This window comes from Scomber scombrus, chromosome 18, assembly GCF_963691925.1.
Source record: "Scomber scombrus chromosome 18, fScoSco1.1, whole genome shotgun sequence".
Taxonomy (NCBI): Eukaryota; Metazoa; Chordata; class Actinopteri; order Scombriformes; family Scombridae; genus Scomber; species Scomber scombrus.
This window is the reverse complement of record NC_084987.1, coordinates 5,696,999-5,719,744: the sequence shown is the minus strand read 5'-3', so window position 1 is coordinate 5,719,744 and position 22,746 is coordinate 5,696,999. Positions and strand designations below refer to the sequence as shown.

The following is a 22,746-nucleotide window of genomic DNA, read 5'->3' as shown; positions in this document are numbered from 1 at the left end:
TTTATTTTATATTCCAAATATCTACGTGAACTAATGAATACGAGTATGAGAGATAAATCTTGCTTTATATGAAATGATCTCCCTTATAAATCATGTCAGTAGTATGCTTAATGGAAACACTTACACCCCAGTAACCTTCAATGAATGAGCTTACCAATGTGGGTAAAGTAAAAACACGATATAAGGTTGCTATACAAACAGATATGCCTTACCTTGCTCGAGACATGACAGTAATTCAGCGACTTGTCAATCATGAGCTTGTGAGAAATGTTTGTTTTTATTTTTATCATACTTGCTCAATAAGCTGTGACTAAATGTGGCACGGAGACAAAGAAGTGTCAGTTTATCAGTAAAAGTAACAGTGTGTACAGATTATCTTTCGGTTTTAAAAAGATTATTATCTGTCAAATATGATTGATGATTTATTTAATTCCGACATTAGGAATATATGTTAGACTTGTTTGGGTGCATGCCTACAGTATGTGGGTGTGGATGGAAATGAAGCAAAACAAACTCTAAGTTCAGAGATAATCTTAGTTAAAATGAATCTGTGCACGACGGAAGCCGAAGCAATAATAAAAAAGGAACTCAAGAAAGTGTGGCAAAACAAATGAAGTAGTTGAAATAAAGGGAAACAGCTGTTTTCTGTTACTCCATGGTTGGAGAAATAAGACACATGGGTAGGAACAGGAGGGAGGAGACAGTTGTCACCAGGATGAGAATAGGACATACTGGATTAAACATAATATTACACATTATGGGGAAACATGAAAGTGGAAGATGTGAAAGTTGTACAAAAAATAAAATGTATGCATTTCATTCATTTTGAGAGAATATATTAGAGGATTATGGCAAAAATGTCTAAGTGGTGTAACCATTAAAACTTTGTACTATATAATTAAACTTGCTTATTCTCAATAAAATTCTCAATAAAACTTCATTATCAACTAGTTTGGCATTATCTAACAATATACGTTTTTCATATTCGGGTCAGTGACAAATAAGGGTTGCAAGATGAGCAATTTCAAAAATATCTTCAATATTTGTCTTAAAGCAGCATCAGGTTTGTTAAAATGTACATTTTATATTTTTGTTGGTTCTATATTATTAGACAATTGGTGTAACCAGTTTTTTTCATAAGAATCAGATTTTATACAGGAAATAATTTTGAACTCAAATATAGAATAAATATAATTGGCTTTTAGCAACACAACACTATCTTTCCTAACACATTTTTTAAAAAATTCAAATGTTTCTTTTCATTTGATGTTACAATTTGTATAAGTACACTTAAATACACTGTAGGTGGATAAAACATTTAATATTTATAAGTCTTTTGTGGTTGCACAATTTGACCTGGAACAGCTTCAATGGACAAAAAGTTGTAGCACCTATACAAAAGTATAACAGTTTTCCTGGCCTTCCTTGACATCTCTGCCTTAGTTACATGGACTCAATCCCTGACGCTCAATTCAGTGTGTTTTCTGTGTTTATTTTTTGTTATTTTTTGTTTTTTCATTAATTTAGTTTATTCTGTTTTGTTGTGTCGCTTTGTCTTTTTTGTTCTCCATGTTGTGAAAATGTAAAACTCATAAATAAAAGCTGCAACAACAAAAAAGTTTAAAATAATTAAATTATTTGTGCATTTTGGGCCACTTTAGGAAAAGTCATCACATTTCAGGGTAAAAGACATTTGGGGTGTTTTTTACAGCTGTCAAATGTTAAAACTAGTCCCTTTGATCCAAACACTAGGTAAGGGTTAATGGAATATCAGACTGCAGTACTCATAACCGACCAGAAGGTGGCGTGTGTGCACTGTTACAGTCTGCCACCGCCGTGCATAGACAAAGAAGAAGAAGTCATAATAATACAACAAACGCTGGTGCTAACTATGCTGAGCTGCTGGACACAATTCAAGTGGATTTAACTGATTACACAATTACTCGACTGGTAATTGAAAAACACCAGGTCAGTCTGCATCACTCTCTGAACATATAGCAGTTGCCTAGTTACGGATATTTTAACTATATATTAGCTTAAATCTCTCACTGATGCTTAACCTACCGAGCTAACGTCAGTGCTCAGTTTGCACCGTGCTGGTTTGCTTTTGCTTTCGTTTCTTTTCTTTCTTACATCCATATGGCACAGGAGAGGGTTTATGGTATTTATTATTCAGGGATAAAAATACTTTTTTATCAGTGTAAGAGGGGGTTATGATATTAGCTTTACAGCCAGGATAACACCTTAATGCGCAGTAACTATAGCAACCAAAGCTAACTTCTTACTTTTCTTCATAATAGAAAGATGCACATTTAAAATATAGTTGCATAATTTTTCAGGCCTGTCTTAAAACAACAGTCAAAAAAATTTAAATAGGGTTTTAATTGTCTGAATTATTCTTTCTGCTCATATTGGCCATTAAAATATCCCTTTATAATGCATTTACAAGAAAGTGATGGAGGCCAAAATCCACAGAAATGTATTTAAAAGTGTATCTGAAGCTAATATGAAGCTCCAAATGAATCAAATCAAGTAGATATATTTCAACTTTACAGTCTTTTTAGTGCCAAAATCCCTCTTTTTGATACTATACTTCCACCACAGCTCAACAGGAAGGCAAAAAGAGGGAATTTGATGCTAAAAAGACTGTAAATGTGTCAGATATCTATATAATCTGACTAACTTTGCCTGCTGAAGCCTCATATAAGCTTCAGGTTAACCCATAATGATCACCGATGATGACAGACCTCCTTCTGAGCAAACATATACTTTAAAAGTTGATCTGAAGCTAATATGAAGCTTCAGCTGTCCAAATTAGTCAAATCAAGTCAATATCTTGGACAAAAACAGGGACTTTGGCACCAAAAAGATTGCATTGTTGAAAGATATCTACTTTATTTGACTAATTTGGATGGCTGAAGCCTCATTTTCTACACCTGGGAGATGCTACTCATTTCCTACCTGCATTAAAGTCTAAATCTGACCCTTCTTCATGTCCAGATCCATGGTGGCAGGTTCAGTACTTATGGAACCGTCCACTAAGCCTGGGACCAACCAGGTGGCTGACGTGGTGTTCGTCATCGAGGGGACGGCAAACCTGGGACCGTACTTTGAGTCTCTGAGAAAAAATTACATCCTTCCAGCTATAGAGTAAGTAAATGAAGAAACTCCTCCTTTTTGTTAAGTTAATCCTCTCATGTATCACAACTAAATACTAAATGTTACTAAATGTTACTTTTTTCACCGTAGATATTTCAATGGAGGACCCCCAGCAGAAACAGATTTTGGTGGAGATGTGAGTGTTTCCCACATATATTATCTTTTTCATTCTATGCCCATGTATTCAATGAGTTTTTATACTACTATTATTGCTGATATAAATGATTCCTGCCCTTTTGTCCTTGTAGTATGGAGGAACACAGTACGGCCTTGTGGTGTTTAACACAGTGGACTGCGCGCCTGAATCATACGTACAGTGCCACGCACCGACCAGCTCTGCCTTCGAGTTTGTTTCGTGGATCGACAGCATCCAGTAACTTGTTTAAAATTATCTATTTGATTATAATAAAAGCTGATGTTCTTTACATCTTTAAGACACCTTTAAAGCAGACAGTATGAATGTGTACATATCAAGTATCCCCCTGTTCTTCCACACAGATTCATGGGAGGTGGAGCAGAAAGCTGTAGCCTAATTGCAGAGGGGCTCTCGGTGGCCTTGCAGCTCTTTGATGACTTTAAGAAGATGAGGGAGCAAATGTAAGGAACTGCACACCAATTCACAGGAAGTCTCTAGTACACACAGTTTACTTGTCTAGAACCACAAGTTAGAGACTCAGTAGTTAATATACTCTCACTAACCACTAATAGTGATAAAAGTCTCAGCATTTAACTTCCTCTTTCTCTTTCTGCCGTTTCCAGAGGTCAAACCCACAAGGTGTGTGTGCTGCTGTGTAACTCTCCTCCTTATCTGCTTCCTGCTGTGGAGAGTGTGAGCTACACCGGCTGCACTGCAGACAACCTAGTCAAAATCATTAGAGATGTAAGTTATCACTGATATTTTCTCCATCAGAAGCTTGAAAGACTAAATTTAATTGTGGTTTAGTTATTTTTTGTTTTTATTGTAATTCATGAATTGGTTAGTATTATTTCTCTTTGCATTTGATATACTGCATTTAAGCAGGAATAAGCCTAATTAATGTATTTCTTTTAATATATTTCATCTTCTCATTTCTTAGAGAGGAATTCACTTCTCTGTGGTGGCTCCCCGGAAGCTGCCTGCTCTGAGGGCTTTGTTTGAACGGGCCTCCCCTGTAGGAGGGGCGGTGGAACCACATCCAGACTACAGTCAGGACCCCTTCCACATGGTCCTAGTCAGGGGCATTTCCCTTCCTGGTGAGAAATGTTTGTTTAGCACATAGTTTATGTAGCGATCATGCCGCTCTGACCAGTCTACCCAAATCAGTTTAAAGAAATGAGATTATACTTGACCATAAGGATGAGTATGATTGATGCAATGTTTGTTTTAATCAGTATGTGTGAATAAGCAGTTCACAAATCTTAAATTGAGTGTGTTTTTGTGGTTTAGAGGTACAACAATGACTTCTTTTCATAAGTATAAACACTGTCATTAAACTATGCGTGACAGTCGATAGCTCATCAGCGACCCAGAGCTTGATCTTGGTGAAAGTAGTCTTACTGTATGCTACCTTCCAAGCACTAAACAGTAGACTGAGTTAGTAACGAGCTGGTTAAGGAAGTGGAAAATCTAGCAGATGAAGAGTTGATAGTGACCAAACCAGTGCTAAACGAGGAGTAACAATTAGATCGACATTTGTTGGTTGACCAGAATCATGATTCCAACTGAATGCCAGCGGATTATTCTTAACTTAATCAGGAAATAATATGTCAAATCTGATTAAAAAATTGTGATAATAATCATGCATTTTATTTATACAGCACTTTTATAGGCACTCAAAGATGCTCTTGATCAAAAATGTGCATCTACGGTACTTACTGACTGCTAGGTTTTGAAAGGGAATGAGCTGTCTGGTCACATGATGAGATCTATTGATAAATGTGTGCTAGATTGAATAATTAGAGGAATGAATGAGGCAAGCGAAACTCAGGAGAGTCTCAGCAGTCAGATATTTGTCGGTTTTCTGTTTAGAAGCAGCTGAGATTGTCATTAAATGAGAATAGCTGGTCTGCCTTAAAGTTCAGTCCACCTTAAGTGAACCTGGTTAGGCTAACCAATTGTTGCTAACTTCAGAGCTAACCCCTTTCACTTTAATCAGCAGGTGGCAAGCAGGGCACAGGAACTTGGCTTGTAGCATTTATTCACTGCAGATAGCCCAAACTGTACATACACTGTTACTGTCGATCCAATCTCTCTCTCTCTCTCTCTCTCTCTCTCTCTCTCTCTCTCTCTCTCTCTCTCTCTCTCTCTCTCTCTCTCTCTCTCTCTCTCTCTCTCTCTCTCTCTCTCTCTCTCTCTCTTTCTTTCTTTGTTCCTTTCTCTCTTTCTCTCTTTCTCTCATGCCCTGGTGTGGAGACCAAGGCAAACACACACTATCACACATGAAGAGTGTCTTGGAATGAGCAGTGTAGTATTTTTCACAGTGCACAAAATGTTATCTGCAGTAAAATGCAGAATAGGCTAGTTTTGTGGTTACACAGTTTGTAGCAGCTGCCTTTTTTGTAAGCTTCTTATCTCCAGACACACTTTTGATAGGATGTTATACCGCTTTTTTTCCCCCTTCTCCCGCATTCCTCAGGGCTGCGATTGACAAGAGTAAAGCTGGCATTAATGTTGTTTATAATCTCTTCCCATGCATCTTCTATTTTGTCTGTGCCTTTCAGTGTGTTACTAAATTGCTACTTTGTATTATTTTTATGATTTTTTTTTGTTCTGTTTCATCAGAAAGATGCAGACTTTCCTCTGAGCTCCGGCTCTGATTTAGTTTTTATTTCATTCTGGCCAGTTTCCTGTAATTCCATTTTTTGTAATATGATTGTAAGCTACTAGTTTTCACACAATTTCCCTATGATTTATATCATAAAAGCTTTTTCTGAATATCATCACGGAAAACGATTATGGGAATATATTTGTACAGTTTTATCAGTGGATCAGGCTTACAATAAATCCTCGTCAGCAATTAGCTGTTTCTCTCTGAGCACCCATGCGATGGTGATTCATTCTATATTTCGTGCTAGCCGCAGCTGTCACAAATAAGCACTTTTTGAGCTGCTTTTAAAGGTTACACCCACACTTTTCTGCAAGTAGGAGTGAGTTCCTCCATTTAAAAAAAAAAAAAAGTGTTTATCATCACTTTTAACGAATAATTGAAATGCATTCTTAAAGTTTACTAATTTCAGAAACTTAAACTCCTCTTACTGTCTGTCTCCAGTTTCTTTAGGTGGAGGACCAGGGCCGCTCAAACCTGTCCTTCCTCCTCAGCCACTGCCTGTCAGTCAGCCTCTTGTTGGAGCTTCGCAGCCCCCGCCACCCATTAACACAACCCACCCTTATCAGGTAATGGGCACGCAGCCATCACAGCGTAAGGCTGCCTGGAGACTAATTCCTATCGCCTGCTTTTTGGTTCCGTTTCAGACAGTGGTGTTTATGTTTCCTTCCCCTAAAACGTTTTTTTTACCCAGCATTGTCTTCCTTTAATCTGCTTGCTGACAGAATCCGAACCCCATGACTGCTGCTCAGGTGGCTGCACAGATGGCCGTGGAGGCAGCCAACAACCAGAAGAGTCGCTGTGAGTTACCAGTGGACTCTGTGGGCCTTTGTGAACATTTTATGTCAGCCAAGCTTTTAGCTGCTGTGTCTCTGGGTCTGCATACTGTATGTGTGACTGTGTCTGTACGTCTTACAGTAAAGCTTATACTCACTTTGTCTAGAAAGAAACTTTTACAAAGACAATATTGTTCTTGTCACTTTAGGTATTTACTAGATGCTCTCTCCTGGAGTGCCTTACAATACTGGCATCTTTAGATTAGTAAAAAACTATTATAATAAACATTTTAAAAAGTATAGAAAATATAAGAGTGCAGCATGAAATAATGATTTGCTTTAAAATGATTAAAAGGACATACAGTTCAAAAGATTGATTAAAATTGAAAGTACCTTAAAAGAGCTCAATCATAAGCACATGAAAAGAGAAATGTTTTTAACCTGGATATAAAATAGTAATTATATAGTATCGTTGGCTGAGAGATCCCACTTGGGCCATAGACTTTATATTCTGGTGATGTCACAGACTTTTAAATCGCTTTTCTCGGCTAAAGTAAGGTTTTACAAATCCTGTCAACAGTTGTGGTGGTCTTTGGCAGGCATGTCTGAACTATTCCATAAAGCGCTGTGTGGCTTCAGGTTTTTTGTTCCAACCAATTAAGAGCTCACACAATCTGACCAATCAACTGTCTGAAGACTGATATTAGTTGATAAATGAGTCGAGCCTGGTGTGCTCCTGCTTGGTTGGAATGAAAACCCGCAGCCACATTATGGCTCTTAGTTTGGACATCCTTGGTCCATCGGGGAAAATTCTCAAAGGGATTTTCTGCTACGATACTGTGAGTGGAAAAATCAGCTGATGGCTGAGTAGTGGCGCCATATCCAGCTCTTATGGTACATCCATGTTGTGTTGACGTCAGTAATGTGTGGTCTTCTGTTCGGTGGTCTTGAATGGAACTGCCTAAAGTGAATTAATTAACAATACAATTTGTAACCCTAACCCTATTTGTCACAGTTCCTCCTATTCGTCTCTCTCCTCCAGTCCCAGGAATGGTCAGTCAAGGCCCTCCCTTCACCAGTCAGCCAGCCCTCCCATCGGTCCCCGGGTTGAAGCTCAATCAGCCCAGCATAGCGACAGTCACCACAGCCACACAGCCAATGATGCCACAGCAACAGGTCGTTCCCAATCAGCAGCAGCCGGTCCCACCTCCAGGACAGCCTGCGCCCAATCAGCAACCGCAACAGCCACCTCAGCAGCAGCCCACTGCCAATCAGGCCACAGCGCCTACAGCACAGCCCAACATGGTGATTAAGATAAAACCACTAATACTTATACTGTTGTTGTTTTTTTTTTCATTTGAAGAGATTAAAGCAAAACTAAAAGGCCTTTTCCATTACAGGAACTTTTGGGAAGCTCCTGGTTACGGGTTGTTAAGTTCCTAGTAGTTGTTTGATCTATAAAATTACTCTGAGCTCCTGCAACATTGCAGTAAAGTTTGCCGTGTTAACCTCTAGTGTGAAGATAACGACGCGTGCTATGCTAGTATCGTCATTTGACACAATATTGAATTGTGTTTTTTGATTTTCATTTACTCATGAATGATCTCTATTTAATTAAATGCCTTTTATTGTCATTGCGCAATGTTCAACTAAGTGTCTCCAGTGGTGCATACATTAAACATAACTACATACAGTCACATAAAACTACAGACAAGTAGACACATTACAGTCTGTTTAAATAAATCATAGTATAAAAGCAGAGTACATGGACTCAATTATATTGCACATAGGTGAATTGCACAGATAATATTACACGTATCCTTGTATGTAACTGCTCCATTTAGTTTTTAGATGAACTGTCTAGAGAGGATGTTTGTCGTAAATTCATCACAGTCTACATTCTGTGCGCTTGAACTGTCCCACGGCACCCGAGATGAATCTCCTTTTCTAAACATTATCAATGTTTAAATCATATTGATATTTGCAAATGTGAGTGCTCCAGTTAGAACTCAGAGAACCGAGACTTTAATCTGCGGTGTCGTACCACCATCACCACCACCACCAAGCAGCCTAGAGCTGAGTTCGCAGACTAACACAGTGTCTGAAGTCTTAATATCAAACTTAATTTTAAATGTTGGTGCTGCTATCAGATCAAAACCAGATGAGTTTTCCCCTTTTTTTCCCCTCATTGTGAGTACAGTCAGTGTGGGTTTTTTTTTCTGTGTTTTCCATTTATCCTTTAATTCTTCTCTCTGGTAGCGGAACGAACTCGTGAATCTCATTTTGTCTTTGGACAAACAGAAATGAACATTTGCTAATATAAGTCAAATATAATTTTAATGATGTCCCAATTTAATCCAATTTGCAAGTGATTATATTATTATTTTATGGAAATAATTCATTAGTCTGTTTTTTTTTCTCTCCCACATTTGAATTTAGAAGCACTTTTATTTCTTGACTGGTAAAGGATCTTTTTCTGTTCTTAAATCATAGCAGCACCGCCACATGTAATCCCTCCTCTTCTATTTCCCTGACAGCCTGGTGTATCCGGAGCTCAAGGCAACGCAAATCCAATCGGACAGCCGCAAGGTGTGGCGAATAAGATTGTAGCATGGACCGGTGTTCTGGAGTGGCAAGAGGTAAAAAAAGAAAAGAAAAAGAAGAGAGAGAGAAGTCTGCTTTTGAATTAATATACTTTTTTGGAAAAGAATCACTTCCTAACTCTGACAGACTCGGCTTTCACCCTGAAAATTGAAACTGTAATGTAAAACAAGGTTAGGAATACGTGTTTAAGTGTTGTTTAGCTCTCTGACTTCACTTTAATTATAATCACATTAGAATCAACTACAGTGCTGACAGCTGAATGTTAAATAGTGTGTTTTTCCTCCTCGTTACGGTCCATCTAAACACAGGCACAACTAGAGACTGAAACAAAAGGAAAGGAAGCCAAGACTTCTAAATTAACCATAAGAAATAATGTTTATGTTTGAAATCAACAAAGAATTACTCAATAAAAAGTAACAAATGAAAAGGGGGATCGAAATTCTAGCGGAAATAAACAAAAGATGAGGAAGTCACTGAGCCAACCACACAGATGCTATCCCCCCTAAACTATAAAACAGGGATGTAATCTAATTCAACCAAACACAACCTGATAACTAAACTACTAGTGATCTCCTTCCCAAATTAAAATAACTAACAAAATAAAACCCCAGCACTTAAAAACATGCTGGGGGGAAAAAACAAGAAAAAAGTTCCCCAGAACAGCGTTTTGGGCAATCCTTGGGCTTGAGAGAGAGAGAGAATGAGGCTTCCTCCCACTCCTCCTCAAATGCTCTCTCAGGTGATTAAAACTGCTCTTAGGTGCCCCTTCCTAAAAAAAAAAAAACCCAAAGTGAACACAGGGAAAGGTGGAGGGAGGGTGCCAGAGACTGAGCAGGAGAGAGATGGAGAGACAGAACAGCAACAAGCAGGACAACACCGCCTCTACAGGGCCACACATATCACCTCAAACTAGATAAAGCAGCATTTAAGAGTAAAACTTGGTGCTGTTGCAACCTAGCTTCAGTCATTTAAACTCAAAGGTTAGAAGTTAGTTAACTAAGTAAATGAGCCTCTATCAAACAGCTGAGTTTAGAGTTAGGATGCCCTTCCCTGTCAACATGCTGCGATCACCACCTCTGTCTACTGTGGTAAGTCTTAATAACCACCTGTCACTGATGTACAGTTTGATTAATGGCTCATCATTTTACCGTTGTACTACTATTGGTTTAGCTCAAGGTCAGATCGATTTTAGTTTACAGTTGCAGTGCTGAGCCAGGAAAATGGATGTTAATGGCTTTATGCGACACTCATGGGGCCTTCAAGTGTTTGTGTTAGGTGGACGAACTGGGATCAATTCCCTCTATCGACTATAGTCTCATCCTCCCTCTAGTGTTTGTCAGAATTATCTAAGTCAGTTAAACGGGACAGGAATGAGAGCGGGAAAGCTCGGGAAGCTCTAGATCTTTTCTATGAAAACGTAGAGTCGCAAAACACCCAGCGGTTGGACAGATTAGGAGCATGAAAGATTGCTCTTAATCTGCAATTTCCTCCTCCGGTTCACTCATTAGGTTTTCGGCTCTGTAAGTGATTCCTTCTCCGGAGTCATCTGTAACGCTGGGAAGAATTACACCGCAGACACGGGGGGGAAATCATTTGAAGAAATAGTCGGTGATAAAAAATACAAAAAGTGTCTTGCAATGAATGCCAACAGACTTGGCTGAAGCTGGCGTCTGAGTAACATTGTCATCAATATGGAATGTTTCGTTTTTGGCTGAATTTCAATCTTTTATTTCCTGAAAGCTTTTGTCATCAAAAAATGTGGTGGTAACTTTCTGTCCACATCTCAGGCTTCCTTTCCTTTTCTGCTTTAGCAAGCCCTGGAAATAAATAACCCATTTATCTGCAGAGAAAGCCCAGCGCAGTGCATTTGTAATGGACAGTGCAGTGACTACAGTAGGCTTGACTAATATGTGATTGATTCATTATTGATCTTGTATTGATGCCCTGAGGATGAAGAGCGTTGGCGGTTTTCCCAGCGGGATTTGGCGCATTGATGTATTTTAAAAAGAGGTGTTCTTCCTTTTTTTTTTTTACCGTCTTTGACGTTTTTCCTTAGAGTCTTGTCTTTAAAAGTCCATCCATCCATCCATTCTTAATTGCTTGTCTCCGATTGAGGTCACAGTGGCAAAGGGGGAAGCAGGGCAGCCGACATATCGTTTCCCTCAGCAATTTTCTCCAACTGTTCCCAGGCCAAGAAGACAGTGTCTTAGGTCTACCTTTGGTATCTCCTTTTATTTGTTAATTCCCAGAGCACCTTTAAGAAGAACACAGGCAGTCAGGATGCATCTGTAGCTGCACCACTTTCAACTGAGCTTATTTGTCACTTAGCCTTAGACTAGCCACTACTGAATCTGCCTACCTGTCCTTCTTCACTTGTGATATAACTGCTCCCGCCTCGCCTAAGAGTAAGAAATCAGGCTTATTCCCGTAGAGAACCACGATGTCAGTCTCACAGGTGCTGTTCCTCATCCACACTGCTCCAGTGAACAGTGGTTGTCACGGTCGGGTGAAGCCAAAAAAGTCTAAAAAAAAAAATATCATCTACGAATAGCAGGAGTGTAGCTCCGGTGGCACCAGACTTCAGCGGCATGTAAATATCCCGCCGGTGGATATTACAAACAAGGGAGGTGTCAGATCACACCCTAGCTGGAGTCCAGTACTCACGCTGAAAATACTTCAGTTCATACCAAAGACGTGAACACAACTCTGGCACGAATGTGTAATGGAAACAAATGGATCACAACAGCATCTCATGCAGCCATAATCTGGCAGCAGCTCTGCAGTTACAGGAGACGAAAATAGCCAATTCCCATGTAGCTTTTTAATGATTTGTGGTGGAGTAAAAATCTTGACTGCTGCACCTCTTGAATCTCACATTTGACAGTTGTTTGGAGTCTCATTTCCAGCACTTTTGGCGTAGGCTGCATTTTCAGTCCAAGGCAGTTGGAACATGCTATGTAGTCCACTTTAAAGTTAAAAATATGGTGTTAAAAGCAGCACAGTTTGTTCTTACAATGCAGTAACTGGTGTCTTTGAACCTCATGTCCAACTCAAAATGAATGCAGGCTCAGTAGAACAACATTAAGATAAGATATTCCTTTATTAGTCCCACGATGGGCACATTTTCAGCGCTACAGCAGCAAAGTGGATAGCAAAAAATAGAAAGAACCTCAATAAAAAGAATAAAGAACAATAAATAAGAAGTAAACAAGCAATAAGAACAACTGGAATTAAAACATAGTAACATTATTTGCGGAATAATGAGGAATACTGGTGTTGTCAGACTGATAATATAGTCGAGTCATTACGGCTAAATACAGTCTCGACTAATTCTAAAATGTTCTAAATCGACCATGAAAAGGTTCAGAAGTCTGGTAATAGTGGCTCTTAATTTTGTCTGCTCATAGGCTCTGTTCTGTTAATATCCAGCGTTACTGGTCTGCATGTGTATAAGTGTATGGGAATGGATATGCATGTATTGGTATGTTGATAGATAGAGAAAAAGCAACCGAAAAAAAAAAAATTACGATGTGAGACAGTTAAGAGGAGGAAAAGTGTTGCAGTGCCCTGTGACTATCCAGTGATGTTATTGCTGTAAAGCCTGATAGCTGCAGGTAGCTTTGGTTTGAAACTATGGTGTTTCTTGAAGGGGGGGTGGGGCTGTTTGTAAGTCTCATGGGTTTTTTCTCACCTCTCCTGCACCTCAACTTTAAAAAAAAAAATCACATTCTTTAGCGTTGTTTGATTTCTAAATGCAAATAAACTAAACTTAGAATCTAAGAGACCCATTGTGTGTAGTCTTAAAGTCTAACAAAAGTGCTGAATGCGTTATCTTATGTAATATAAAACATTTCCAAAGCCGATTTTTCTTAAAAGTTTGATACCTAAAATCATTTAGATCCATTTTTATTTGCCAACTTATCTTCTTCTTTACTGCTGTTAGATTAGTGGAATCTAATCATGTTTGCCCTTGTGCAGAAACAAAAATAAATGCATAAAAAATAACTCTGTAATGCAACTAATGGTCAAAAAATTCCTTAGGGCACCTTTTTAAATCTAGCTTTCTGAGATGTGCTGGACACCCCAAAGTAATGCAACAGGTTAATTGCAGGTCTTTAAAATTCCATCTTTCTGTCCAGGTTTTAATTGCTTGTCCTTCTATGTGTCACAGTGACAAAGGGGTAAGAAGGCCAGCCCACCTGTCCTCTTCCTCTGCGTTAATCTCCAGCTGTTACCAGACCAGCATGTCTCTTTTTAAATCAAGCCTTTTTGTGAACTTCAGTATATTAGAAGTATTTCCTGTGTAGCTTTTCTAAAGATTATGGTCCTAAAATTCTTTCTTTTTGTGTTTCCCCCGCTCTGTGCCCTCTTCTGCTGCATTAATTACCACAGAAGCCGAAAGCCTCATCGATGGACTCAACCACCAAACTTACGCGTTCTCTGCCATGTCAAGTGCACGTCAACCAGGGAGAAAATCTGTGAGTGGTCAATTCAATGCTCTAGTGCAAGGTTTGGCTTTAACACACATGTCATTTTGACATTTCTACTCTGTTTGTGTCTCTAAACAGAAACACAGATCAGTGGCCACAGAAACTGATCATGCAGTTGATTCCACAGCAGCTATTGGTGAGAATATTTTAGTTTTTAGTGTGTTTAAAAGTTTTGTGGTGATGAATGATGCATAACTACCCCCCCCCCCTCTCTCTCTCCTGTTTTTTTCTGCAGACAACCTTAGGTCACCTCTTCAGAAACTCTCGAATGGTTCAATTTCTCTTCACCAATAAGGACGTGGAGTCGCTGAAAGGCCTGTACCGCATAATGGCCAACGGCTTTGTGAGTTTCCGAGTGCTCTCTAACTCTCCCCGCACCTTTAAATGTGTGCCCCTGCCATCACGTCCCCGACGTTATACATCATTCAGTGCACCCCAAATACATTTTTTCATGAGTGCAGGTCCCTCCTCCGTCCAGTAGATGGACTGAACATGAAGCTGTGCTGCAGTGTTGCGGTAGCGACTCTAGAGGGGGTTCCAGGCCATACATTTAACCACTTTCAAGCCAGATAATAGGATTTTAAACATGCTTTGCCATCAGTTCAGTGGAGAAAAAAAAACTTTAATTGTTTAATTCTGATTCAGTTCCAGAAAGCTAGCATAATGATAGGGGTTTCTGTCAGTGTGGTGCATTGTTAATCAGGTAATACCATTAAGAAATAGCAGAGCCATTAATAGTATTCAGACCAGCTGAGCTCGGCCTCTTTGGCTGAATTTGATTTACGGTCCAGGGAAAGGACAGTATGAATTAAGTTAATACCATTTGCATTCAATTTATAAAACCGATATGTTTGATTGGGCAGAGGAGCTCAGGAGTAGGTTACGTCCCTTAAGCCCAATCCCGAGATCATCCTGTAATTATGTCAGGCTCCCATGTCAGGGTCTTAATCTGCCCTGTGACCCTCCTCCTGCAGGCCGGCTGCGTCCACTTCCCCCACACGACTTCGCCCTGTGAGGTGAGAGTGCTGATGCTCCTCTACTCCTCCAAGAAGAGAATATTCATGGGCCTGATCCCCAACGACCAGAGCGGCTTCGTCAACGGGATCCGGCAAGTCATCACTAACCACAAGCAGGTCCAGCAGCACCGAGCGGTGAGTGGTAACGAGGAAGTGGAGCAGAGGATAAAGGGGAACTGGTGTAGAGATAGAGAGAGAATATGTGGAGTGGGCAGACCAAAATAAAGAGGTGATAATGAGGAGGCATTATAGAGGAGCACCGGGGAATTGAGGTGCATTGTTTAAGGCATTAAGCTGCATTGTTATTGACATTTCATTTAGCGAGGCCGGTATCTTCACAGCAGCCTCCAACGTCTCTCACTCTACCAGAGGCTAATAGCGATAGCATTTGCTAAATTCCATTCCTGCTGCAACATTAGCTCACTGTTGCGCTCCCACCTCATTATCTCAGCTGAAGTGATGGAAATATAGGTGCAGCGCATGTGCTCTATATGTCACATTAATTGCATCCTTCACAAAATTGTCTCCTCGACGCTGCGGCGTGCGCTGTCAGGTAGACGGCGTATAGAAAATGTGCTTTGTTGACATGTATTTAGAGACTGGCTGCTTTGAAGTATTTCTTTTATACATTAATGACAAAACAGTTCAAATGCGAATTGAATTGAAGGTGTTTGAATTAAAGCACCTAAAGCAAATCTTTCAGCTTTCATTATAATTGTTTTATGTAGTATAACACCACCGTGTGTGTGTCGTGGTATGTGATGAAACTCTACTATGTTAAGAGACACAGTGCATACTCTGCCACTCAGAAACACTGGTGGGTATTTAGAGCTGAAACAATTGGTTCATGAATCATTTAGTCTACAGAACAACAGAATACTGATTTATAATATTGGTAATTGATTAATCTGACAATTTTCATGTCTAATTTCATTACTGCAGTCAAAAAACACATTGATGTCAGTTGATGATTTTACAGTAGACCAACAACAATATAAAAGAACTAAAGCTGCAACTAAAAACTTAATTATCAAGTAATCTGTTGATTATTTTCTCAATTAACTGATTTGTTTTTTGTTCTTTAAAATGTAAGAAAATAGTTACAAATGCCAATCAAACTTCCCCAAAATCTGAGATGCAACTTAAAATATCTTGTTTTGTCCTGACCAACAGTTCACAACTCAAAAATATTCAGTTTAGTGTCATAAAAGACGAAATTAACCAGAAAATATTTACATTTAAGAAGAAAAAAAAATTAAAAATGATTTATTGATTATCAAAACAGCTGAAATAATCTTATGTCGGCTACTCGTTGCCACCTCTACAAAGAACATAATAAAAACTAAATATGTACACTAGTTTCTCCGTTGTCTCCGCTATAGTGAGAACATGAAAGTTATGAGAGTCAGCCTTAAACAAAGCGCAGCTCAGATGGGTATTAATTATGCAGTGCAGGCGGCTCAGATGTTAACATTACATGAGACACTCTGTAGTAGATGGAGATGGAGTGGCAGCAGTGTGTGTGTGTGCCAATCTTTAGGGACAGAATAATGGAAATCAAGGCCTCTCCTTCCAGCCTCCTCCCCCGCTAAATGTAGACCACTTCTTGTCGTCGAGGTCATCACAGGTTACAAACGTCGCCCCCTCGGAAATTTCGCTTTCTCTCACTGCTCATCTTCATCCCAGGAGATAGGATGATTTAAAAACGTGTCCTCTGGATTATCCACCTTTTTTTTTCTTTTTCTCCCCCATCTGTCCGGGTTTCCACTCCATCTTATTGCATCCAGCGAGGAGGAGAGGTGCAGCATGACTCTGAAACAATGCAGCATGCAGACACAGAGCAGCAGCAGCACGTCTGTTTAAAAAATAAAAAATAAAAATGAAGCCCTGATGTCAGGTTAACATGAGTTGGATTACATTTTTCCTCACAGTCTGCTCTCATCAGCACCGATAACACTTGTTTATTCACCCTGCTAATATTATGTCTTTCACAAAAGCGCGTGAGATTCTATATGGAACTTAAAGCTGTGTGAGTATGAGCATCAGGACATTTAGAGAAAGCAGAAGACATGAAATTATAATGAAGATTTTTTTTTTTTTTTTTTTTCAAGCTGCCTCTTGTGTATCATCACATATTCAGTGCTGCATTGCTAATAGGGAAGCGCTACAGCAATCTTAACGTAATTAAAATTTCAATTTGGACCAGCAGTTAAGGTTTCTCTGTGTAAAGCCCTGGAGTGGCATTCTTCAGGAATGATATTGCAGTTTGTTCTGTTCATAGGGACACAAAAAAATGTTCTTATATATTTTATTGTTCCCTGAAAAGTGATGCAGGCTCTAAATCTTTATCCTGGATTTTACAGGTTACTGGGTTAAAGACAGGAGATAAATCATAGACACTAGACGAGAGGAAGAGGTAGTTGTTTTTTTGTTCCCTCAAAAAAAAAAAAAAAGGACCTAGAGGTGTGTGTTGCGCTATTACCGTTGGTCAGAAAACACACCATGCATTAGCACAATCCCGGGGTGATTTGTTCACATTCAGCAAGATGGATGGGTGAAGGTGTTTTTCCATCACACCCCGAGTCTGTAGTTAATAATTTGTGCTTAGAGTAGGGATGAAACACCCTTCATTGCTCCTTGTCTCTCCCCTCAGCGTAGAAGCCGCCACAGCTCCTGCAGAGCTCAGCTAACTCTGTAGCACCGCTGAGTTTCAAATTCTGCCTTTTTAAGCATTTATCAGATGTCTCATATTGTCTTTTTTTTTCAGTGCAAATAAATAGTGAAATAGTGTGTGTATCCTAGTATAGTATATACAGTTTATACAGGTTTATATCATCTTTTAGCATGCAAGCAACAGGTTACCTCCTTTCTTTTTTTTTTTGCATGGTGTCTTAACTCCAGATGGATATTGAATAAGACTTTTGTTTTTCCAGACTTTGCTAACAGCTTTAGTCACCGAGCATCAGTTTGTTTTAAACTGTGAAATCCAAAATAGCTAACACCTCAGCAGGTGGTGCTTAGAAGTTAAATCTCCACTCAGCACGCTCACGAACAAAACAAGCCCTGCACTCTCAGCGATTTTTAATACAGCAAACATCAATTAGATGCCACAAATATATTGATTAAATATAGATTATGGATTCATTATCAGGATGCAAAAATAGCCGAATATCATCATGTGTCACTGAATTTATTCACTTATTTTAGGCAAGTTGGCTTTTTAAGGGGTTGTTAGTTCAGCTTTTTAAAAACAGATACAGACCTTTAAAGTTAAAAAGGATAAAATATTTATACATCTTATGTTTTTACTCTCTACTGGAATACCTTCCATTGATTTTCAGTTTTAAAAAACTCCTTATTGATCTTATACTGGCTCTAAATGCAGCACCTCAGTTCGCCCTCTGTCTGAAACAGGCTGTTTTACCTTCTGTGTCTTTAAGCCCCCCCCCCCCCCCCCCCGATTAGCCCACCCCAAAAAGCTACGTAAACAAACCTTAGTAGTAGTTTCATTTTTGATTTCACTCTTTATTCACAAATGTCAACTACTCATATACATCCAAGTACATGTAGGAGCAAAGGAATCAGATCAGAAATATGCGAGTGGGCAATGTGGAAAAGTGTTGGCGACAAAGACTACGAGATAAACGGCTATTTGTGAGCATGTGTGAACAATCTGACATATACATCCAGCATTCTAACTATATGTAAACACCAGAAAACCATAAAAAAGACACATTATGTCCTCTTTAAGAAAATGTATTTGACCAAAAGCCTTTCAACAGAACATACAGACATGTAGATAATATTCCTGTGTCATTTTCCAATCCATATAACATTCAACCAAATACCAAACTAGTGTGGTTTATCTTGTTTTTGGGATCAGAGAGTTGGTGTCAGGGTTCCAGGTTTTTGGCTAAACCATCTTTTTATTTTTTGGTAAATATTGTTCTCTGTGTTTTTGTTTTGTTATGTTCACCTTGATCTTAATGCTCGCCCTGCTATTAAAGAACAGTTGAGATGCTAGGCTCTGTTTTAGTCTTTTAACCTGAACAGTGGGGAATCATTTATAAAAAAAAAAGAAAGAAGAAGAAGAAGAAATAGTTTGTTCTGGGCAACCGTAAGGTGTTAATGAGTATGGAGGTGAAGCAGAGCAGTGCCGGGGGAAGAGTATGCACACTGAGTCGCTAAATAAAGGTGATAATATTTTCTGTCGTTCCGTGTGACACTTTTAAAAATACACTCACTGCTGTGTCTGTTTTCTGTGCAGCAGTTGGGTGGCGGAGGGGGTCCCATGCAGCCCGGTCAAGTCCCGCAAAACCAGAACTTTCTCAACAGGCCGCCTGGCCCCATTCCTGTCTCCCATGGAAACGTCCAGCAGCAGGTATATTAACTCCCCTCTGGGCTGGCATGTTTGCCTGTGTTTCCACATCAATTCCTATCTCTCACTGCCTGTTGATGACACCTTTACTTCTCCGGTTGCCCGCTGGTTTCTGCATGCCTTACTGGTAACCTTTTCCTCCACTGTCCCTTTCTTTTTGGTTTTTTTGTTTCACACCTCCACCACTCTCCCTCCTCCTCCTCCTCCTTCTTCTCCTCCTCCTTCTCTCTGATCTGTCCTGTGTCCAGTCTGTGGTGGTGGGCATGCCCCCTGTTAGTCAGGTCACTATGATGGAGGAGCAGCAGAGGCAGAACAACATGGTGAGACCTGCAGTAGCCGCTTAATATTCCAGCAACATATGTTCAGGGTGTCCACAGGTACTTGATTGAAATGTAAAGCCTCTGAGGTAATAAATCATCTTTAAGTTTTCCACTTTGCATTGATCTACACAGTACAGCACACACATATTTATCAGTATAATGTTATTTTTATAACGCAGTGTCCTTTATTATTTAGTTTCAACACCATTTTTGCTCTTTATGTTGTATGCAGTGTAATAAATAAGTACTGCGCTGCTTTCTTTCTTTATTTTAAATGAGATGAGATCAATTAAAGTCCAGTCTTTGTGAAACTTGTGGACATCCGAGTATCGTCATATTGTTGTTGACACTACTGTCACTCCCACTGCTCAGCATCACACCAGTGGGAAGCTAATTTTCTTATCAGCATGTGTTAACTTTCTCAGGTTTTCTTGAATGCTTCTCTTGTAGCATGCAATCGATACAGACACACACACACACAAAAGAAACATATATCATTGATAACATGCATGCATACGTTTGTATATCTTGAATAGGAACTGTTTGCATTGGGCATTAACACCAGCTAGGATAGACCTGCTCAAAACATGATGGTTTATGTAAGATACTGCAAGTGTAAAAAAAAAAAAGGGGAAAAAAAAGCTCCATTTTGTATCTCTGTCTGTTTTGATTTTCCTTTAAAAAATTCATAGCTTTTTCTTATAACCTCTTAAACTGTGGCGTCTCCTCAGATGACAATGAGAGCGGCCGGACCGACCAACCAGCAGCCACCAGTCAGTGGAGCTCCACCCAACCAGATCGCACAGGGTGGACAACCCCAACCCCAGGGTCCCATACTCCGCCTCTCAAACCCGGGAGCCAATCCACAGCTTCGCAGTCTCCTCCTCAGCCAACAACAGCCGGTAAGAACGCAACAAATGTCTGTCGGAGTGAATTTGTTCATCAGGTGACCTTAACTGCTGTTCTCTTCAAAGAGGTTAACATGTCTCTTCTGTTTCTGTGTCCTCGCAGCAGGGTGGAGTGTCTCACATGCAAGGCATGATGTCTCATCAGGGTCTAGGCCAGCAGTTGGTCCACCCGACACCAGGAGGGGGGGCTCAAATGCAGGGCCAGTGGAGGCAGCCCTTGTCAGGTCAGTAAACACCCCTGACAGGAGGAGGAAAGAGTAGATGTAAAGTTTTAGTATGAGTGTGGAAATGTACCAATTGAATGAGTAATAAGAGTGACGTCTAAGTAAATAAAAACAGAAAATGTTGATAGAATCTGAAGTTATTTCAGATGGTTTCTTTTTGTCTCAACTCAGCTGTTGGATCAAGTATATATTATATATATACCAGCAAGTCCGAGCCCATCAAACACACAAGTCTGTGACTGACTAACTGATGAGGTTACACCACTGGTCAGCTGAATGCTGCCACTTCCTGTATCCATTTTAAATGAAAAGCCCTCTAGCGCACCAAGCACAGTCCAGCCATATACTAACTAGATTTTGACTTAGTCTGGTTATTTTATCCCATATACGACACAAACAAGCTTTACATTACAATAGACTATTTTCTAAAGCATACCATAATTTAATAAAAAGTCTTTTTTTCCTTCATACTACTCAAATTTGTCAAACTTACTTTATTTTATGCATCTTCTGGTGCATGTATACATTGATTTAAGCTCCAAATTGTAAGATTTCCATCACTGATACAAAATGTATAAGATGTATTATCTTTGGCAACCACAGTTCATCTGATTCAGCCATATTTAGCCATAATGTTCCCCTCCCTCTCTGCATATCTATATAAGAAAGGGCTCAATTACTACCAGTGGTATCATTCAACTGGTGTGAGGTGGACCTACATCTATCCATTCTTCCACCCATCCATACTCTATACTAGATTATATTTTATCTGCGTCCACATTATCCTGTCTCTTTGTTGTTCAGGTTTGATCTTTTGACAGAATAACACAGTAATACAGATTGTTTCATAGCTGTCATAAACATATCAGCAAGGTTACCTGATATCTACCATTATTAATCATATTATCTCTAACTAAATAAATGAATGGATGTGGATGGCTGCATTGAAGTTAAAGAAACATGTGAAAAAGTAAAGTTTCTAATAAATAATGTATCCAGACAAAAGGGTAAAATATGACTTAAAACCTCCAGAATTCATTGTGCTTATGTTTAAGTAAAAAAAATATTCAAAATTTAAAATATATCATAAAAAATGTTAGCTGTCCCTATTCTGCTTTAAAGTACTTTTAAAATGAACATTACTCTTTAAAATATATTCTAAATCTCTGTTCCCCTCCCAATCCTGCGTGCAGGTCAGATGCTGATGTCAGGTCAGAGAGGAGCCGTACCGCAGCCCGGGATGCCTCAAGTCTCCAGCGTCATGGAGGATGAAATCCTCATGGACCTCATCTGATGGAGCATTGTGGACTCAGGAGCAGGAGGATTTCAGCAAGAATCTCGGCAGCTATTTGCCAGTTTTGGACACACACATTCGCGTTGTTGCTTTACTGCTACAAATGTTCAACATAATTAAGGAACAAATCATGAGTAGAATTTCTTTCCTTTTTTTTTCTTTTTTTTTTTTTAAAATATGGGACTGAGCAGCTGAAGTTAATCAGGGGCAAACAAGTGCGAGCATTATTTTTTCATATAAATGGTCAAACCGACAGCGCGTTAATCCTCCATGGTACACACTGGATGAAGCCAAACCAGTGGAAACAGTCGAATTATGTTATGCATCAAGCAACTCAACAATTAAATACGTTTTATATTTTATCATTGTAATCAGAAATAGTGTTATTCTTTTCCTTTTATTTGAGATTTGACTTTGTTCTGTTAGATTTTCTTTTCTTTTATAATTATTGATAAAGTTGTTTTATGAGGATAAAATAAAAAACTAACGAGCATTAATTTGAGGAGCAGTCGTCCGTCAATGTCGAGAGGTTTTGCCTTTGATGCATTCATATAATGAAGATGAAGATGATGATGATGTGCTTGTGATGGCCAGCCAGAGTTTCCGCAGTCTTGCCTCCGCCTGTGTGAATGCAGCTTGGACCCTTTAAGGTGAGAGGGAGACTGAAATAGAAACAGTAATAGATAGTTCAGTGTCTTTTACTGCCAAATAGTGTCACAGTGTTAATTTTAACTACTCCAATATGTCGTGGAACCATAGAGAGTCCCCCTCGT

At 39.3% G+C, this 22,746-nt stretch overlaps 1 protein-coding gene across 8 annotated transcripts; it reads left to right on the top strand.

Moving 5' to 3' along the window:
- The first annotated feature begins 1,848 nt into the window (after window positions 1–1,848).
- med25 (mediator complex subunit 25) lies at window positions 1,849–22,470 on the top strand. 8 transcript variants are annotated; one of them, XM_062439021.1, is made up of 20 exons: window positions 1,849–1,968; window positions 3,001–3,150; window positions 3,250–3,295; window positions 3,408–3,532; window positions 3,658–3,756; window positions 3,919–4,039; window positions 4,236–4,392; window positions 6,408–6,532; window positions 6,689–6,764; window positions 7,782–8,044; window positions 9,277–9,378; window positions 13,736–13,821; window positions 13,912–13,969; window positions 14,069–14,176; window positions 14,808–14,984; window positions 19,120–19,230; window positions 19,476–19,547; window positions 20,279–20,449; window positions 20,559–20,679; window positions 21,873–22,470. In XM_062439021.1, exons 2-20 carry the CDS (start codon window positions 3,005–3,007, stop codon window positions 21,971–21,973), a joined length of 2,265 nt encoding a protein of 754 aa, XP_062295005.1. In that variant the 5' UTR covers window positions 1,849–1,968; window positions 3,001–3,004; the 3' UTR covers window positions 21,974–22,470. The 8 variants fall into 8 exon arrangements, with proteins under 8 accessions (XP_062295005.1, XP_062295003.1, XP_062295001.1 ...); XM_062439019.1 differs by having other exon boundaries at window positions 19,117–19,230; XM_062439017.1 differs by having other exon boundaries at window positions 7,755–8,044; window positions 13,739–13,821; window positions 19,117–19,230.
- The last annotated feature ends 276 nt before the right edge of the window (window positions 22,471–22,746 follow it).

Coding starts and splice junctions, on each gene's coding strand:
- med25 (XM_062439016.1), top strand. CDS start 3,005: ATGGTGGCAGGTTCAGTACTTATGGAACCGTCCACTAAGCCTGGGACC. Junction 19,548..20,278: donor AGCAGAGGCAGAACAACATG/GTGAGACCTGCA, acceptor GCGTCTCCTCAG/ATGACAATGAGAGCGGCCGG. Junction 20,450..20,558: donor TCCTCAGCCAACAACAGCCG/GTAAGAACGCAA, acceptor GTGTCCTCGCAG/CAGGGTGGAGTGTCTCACAT.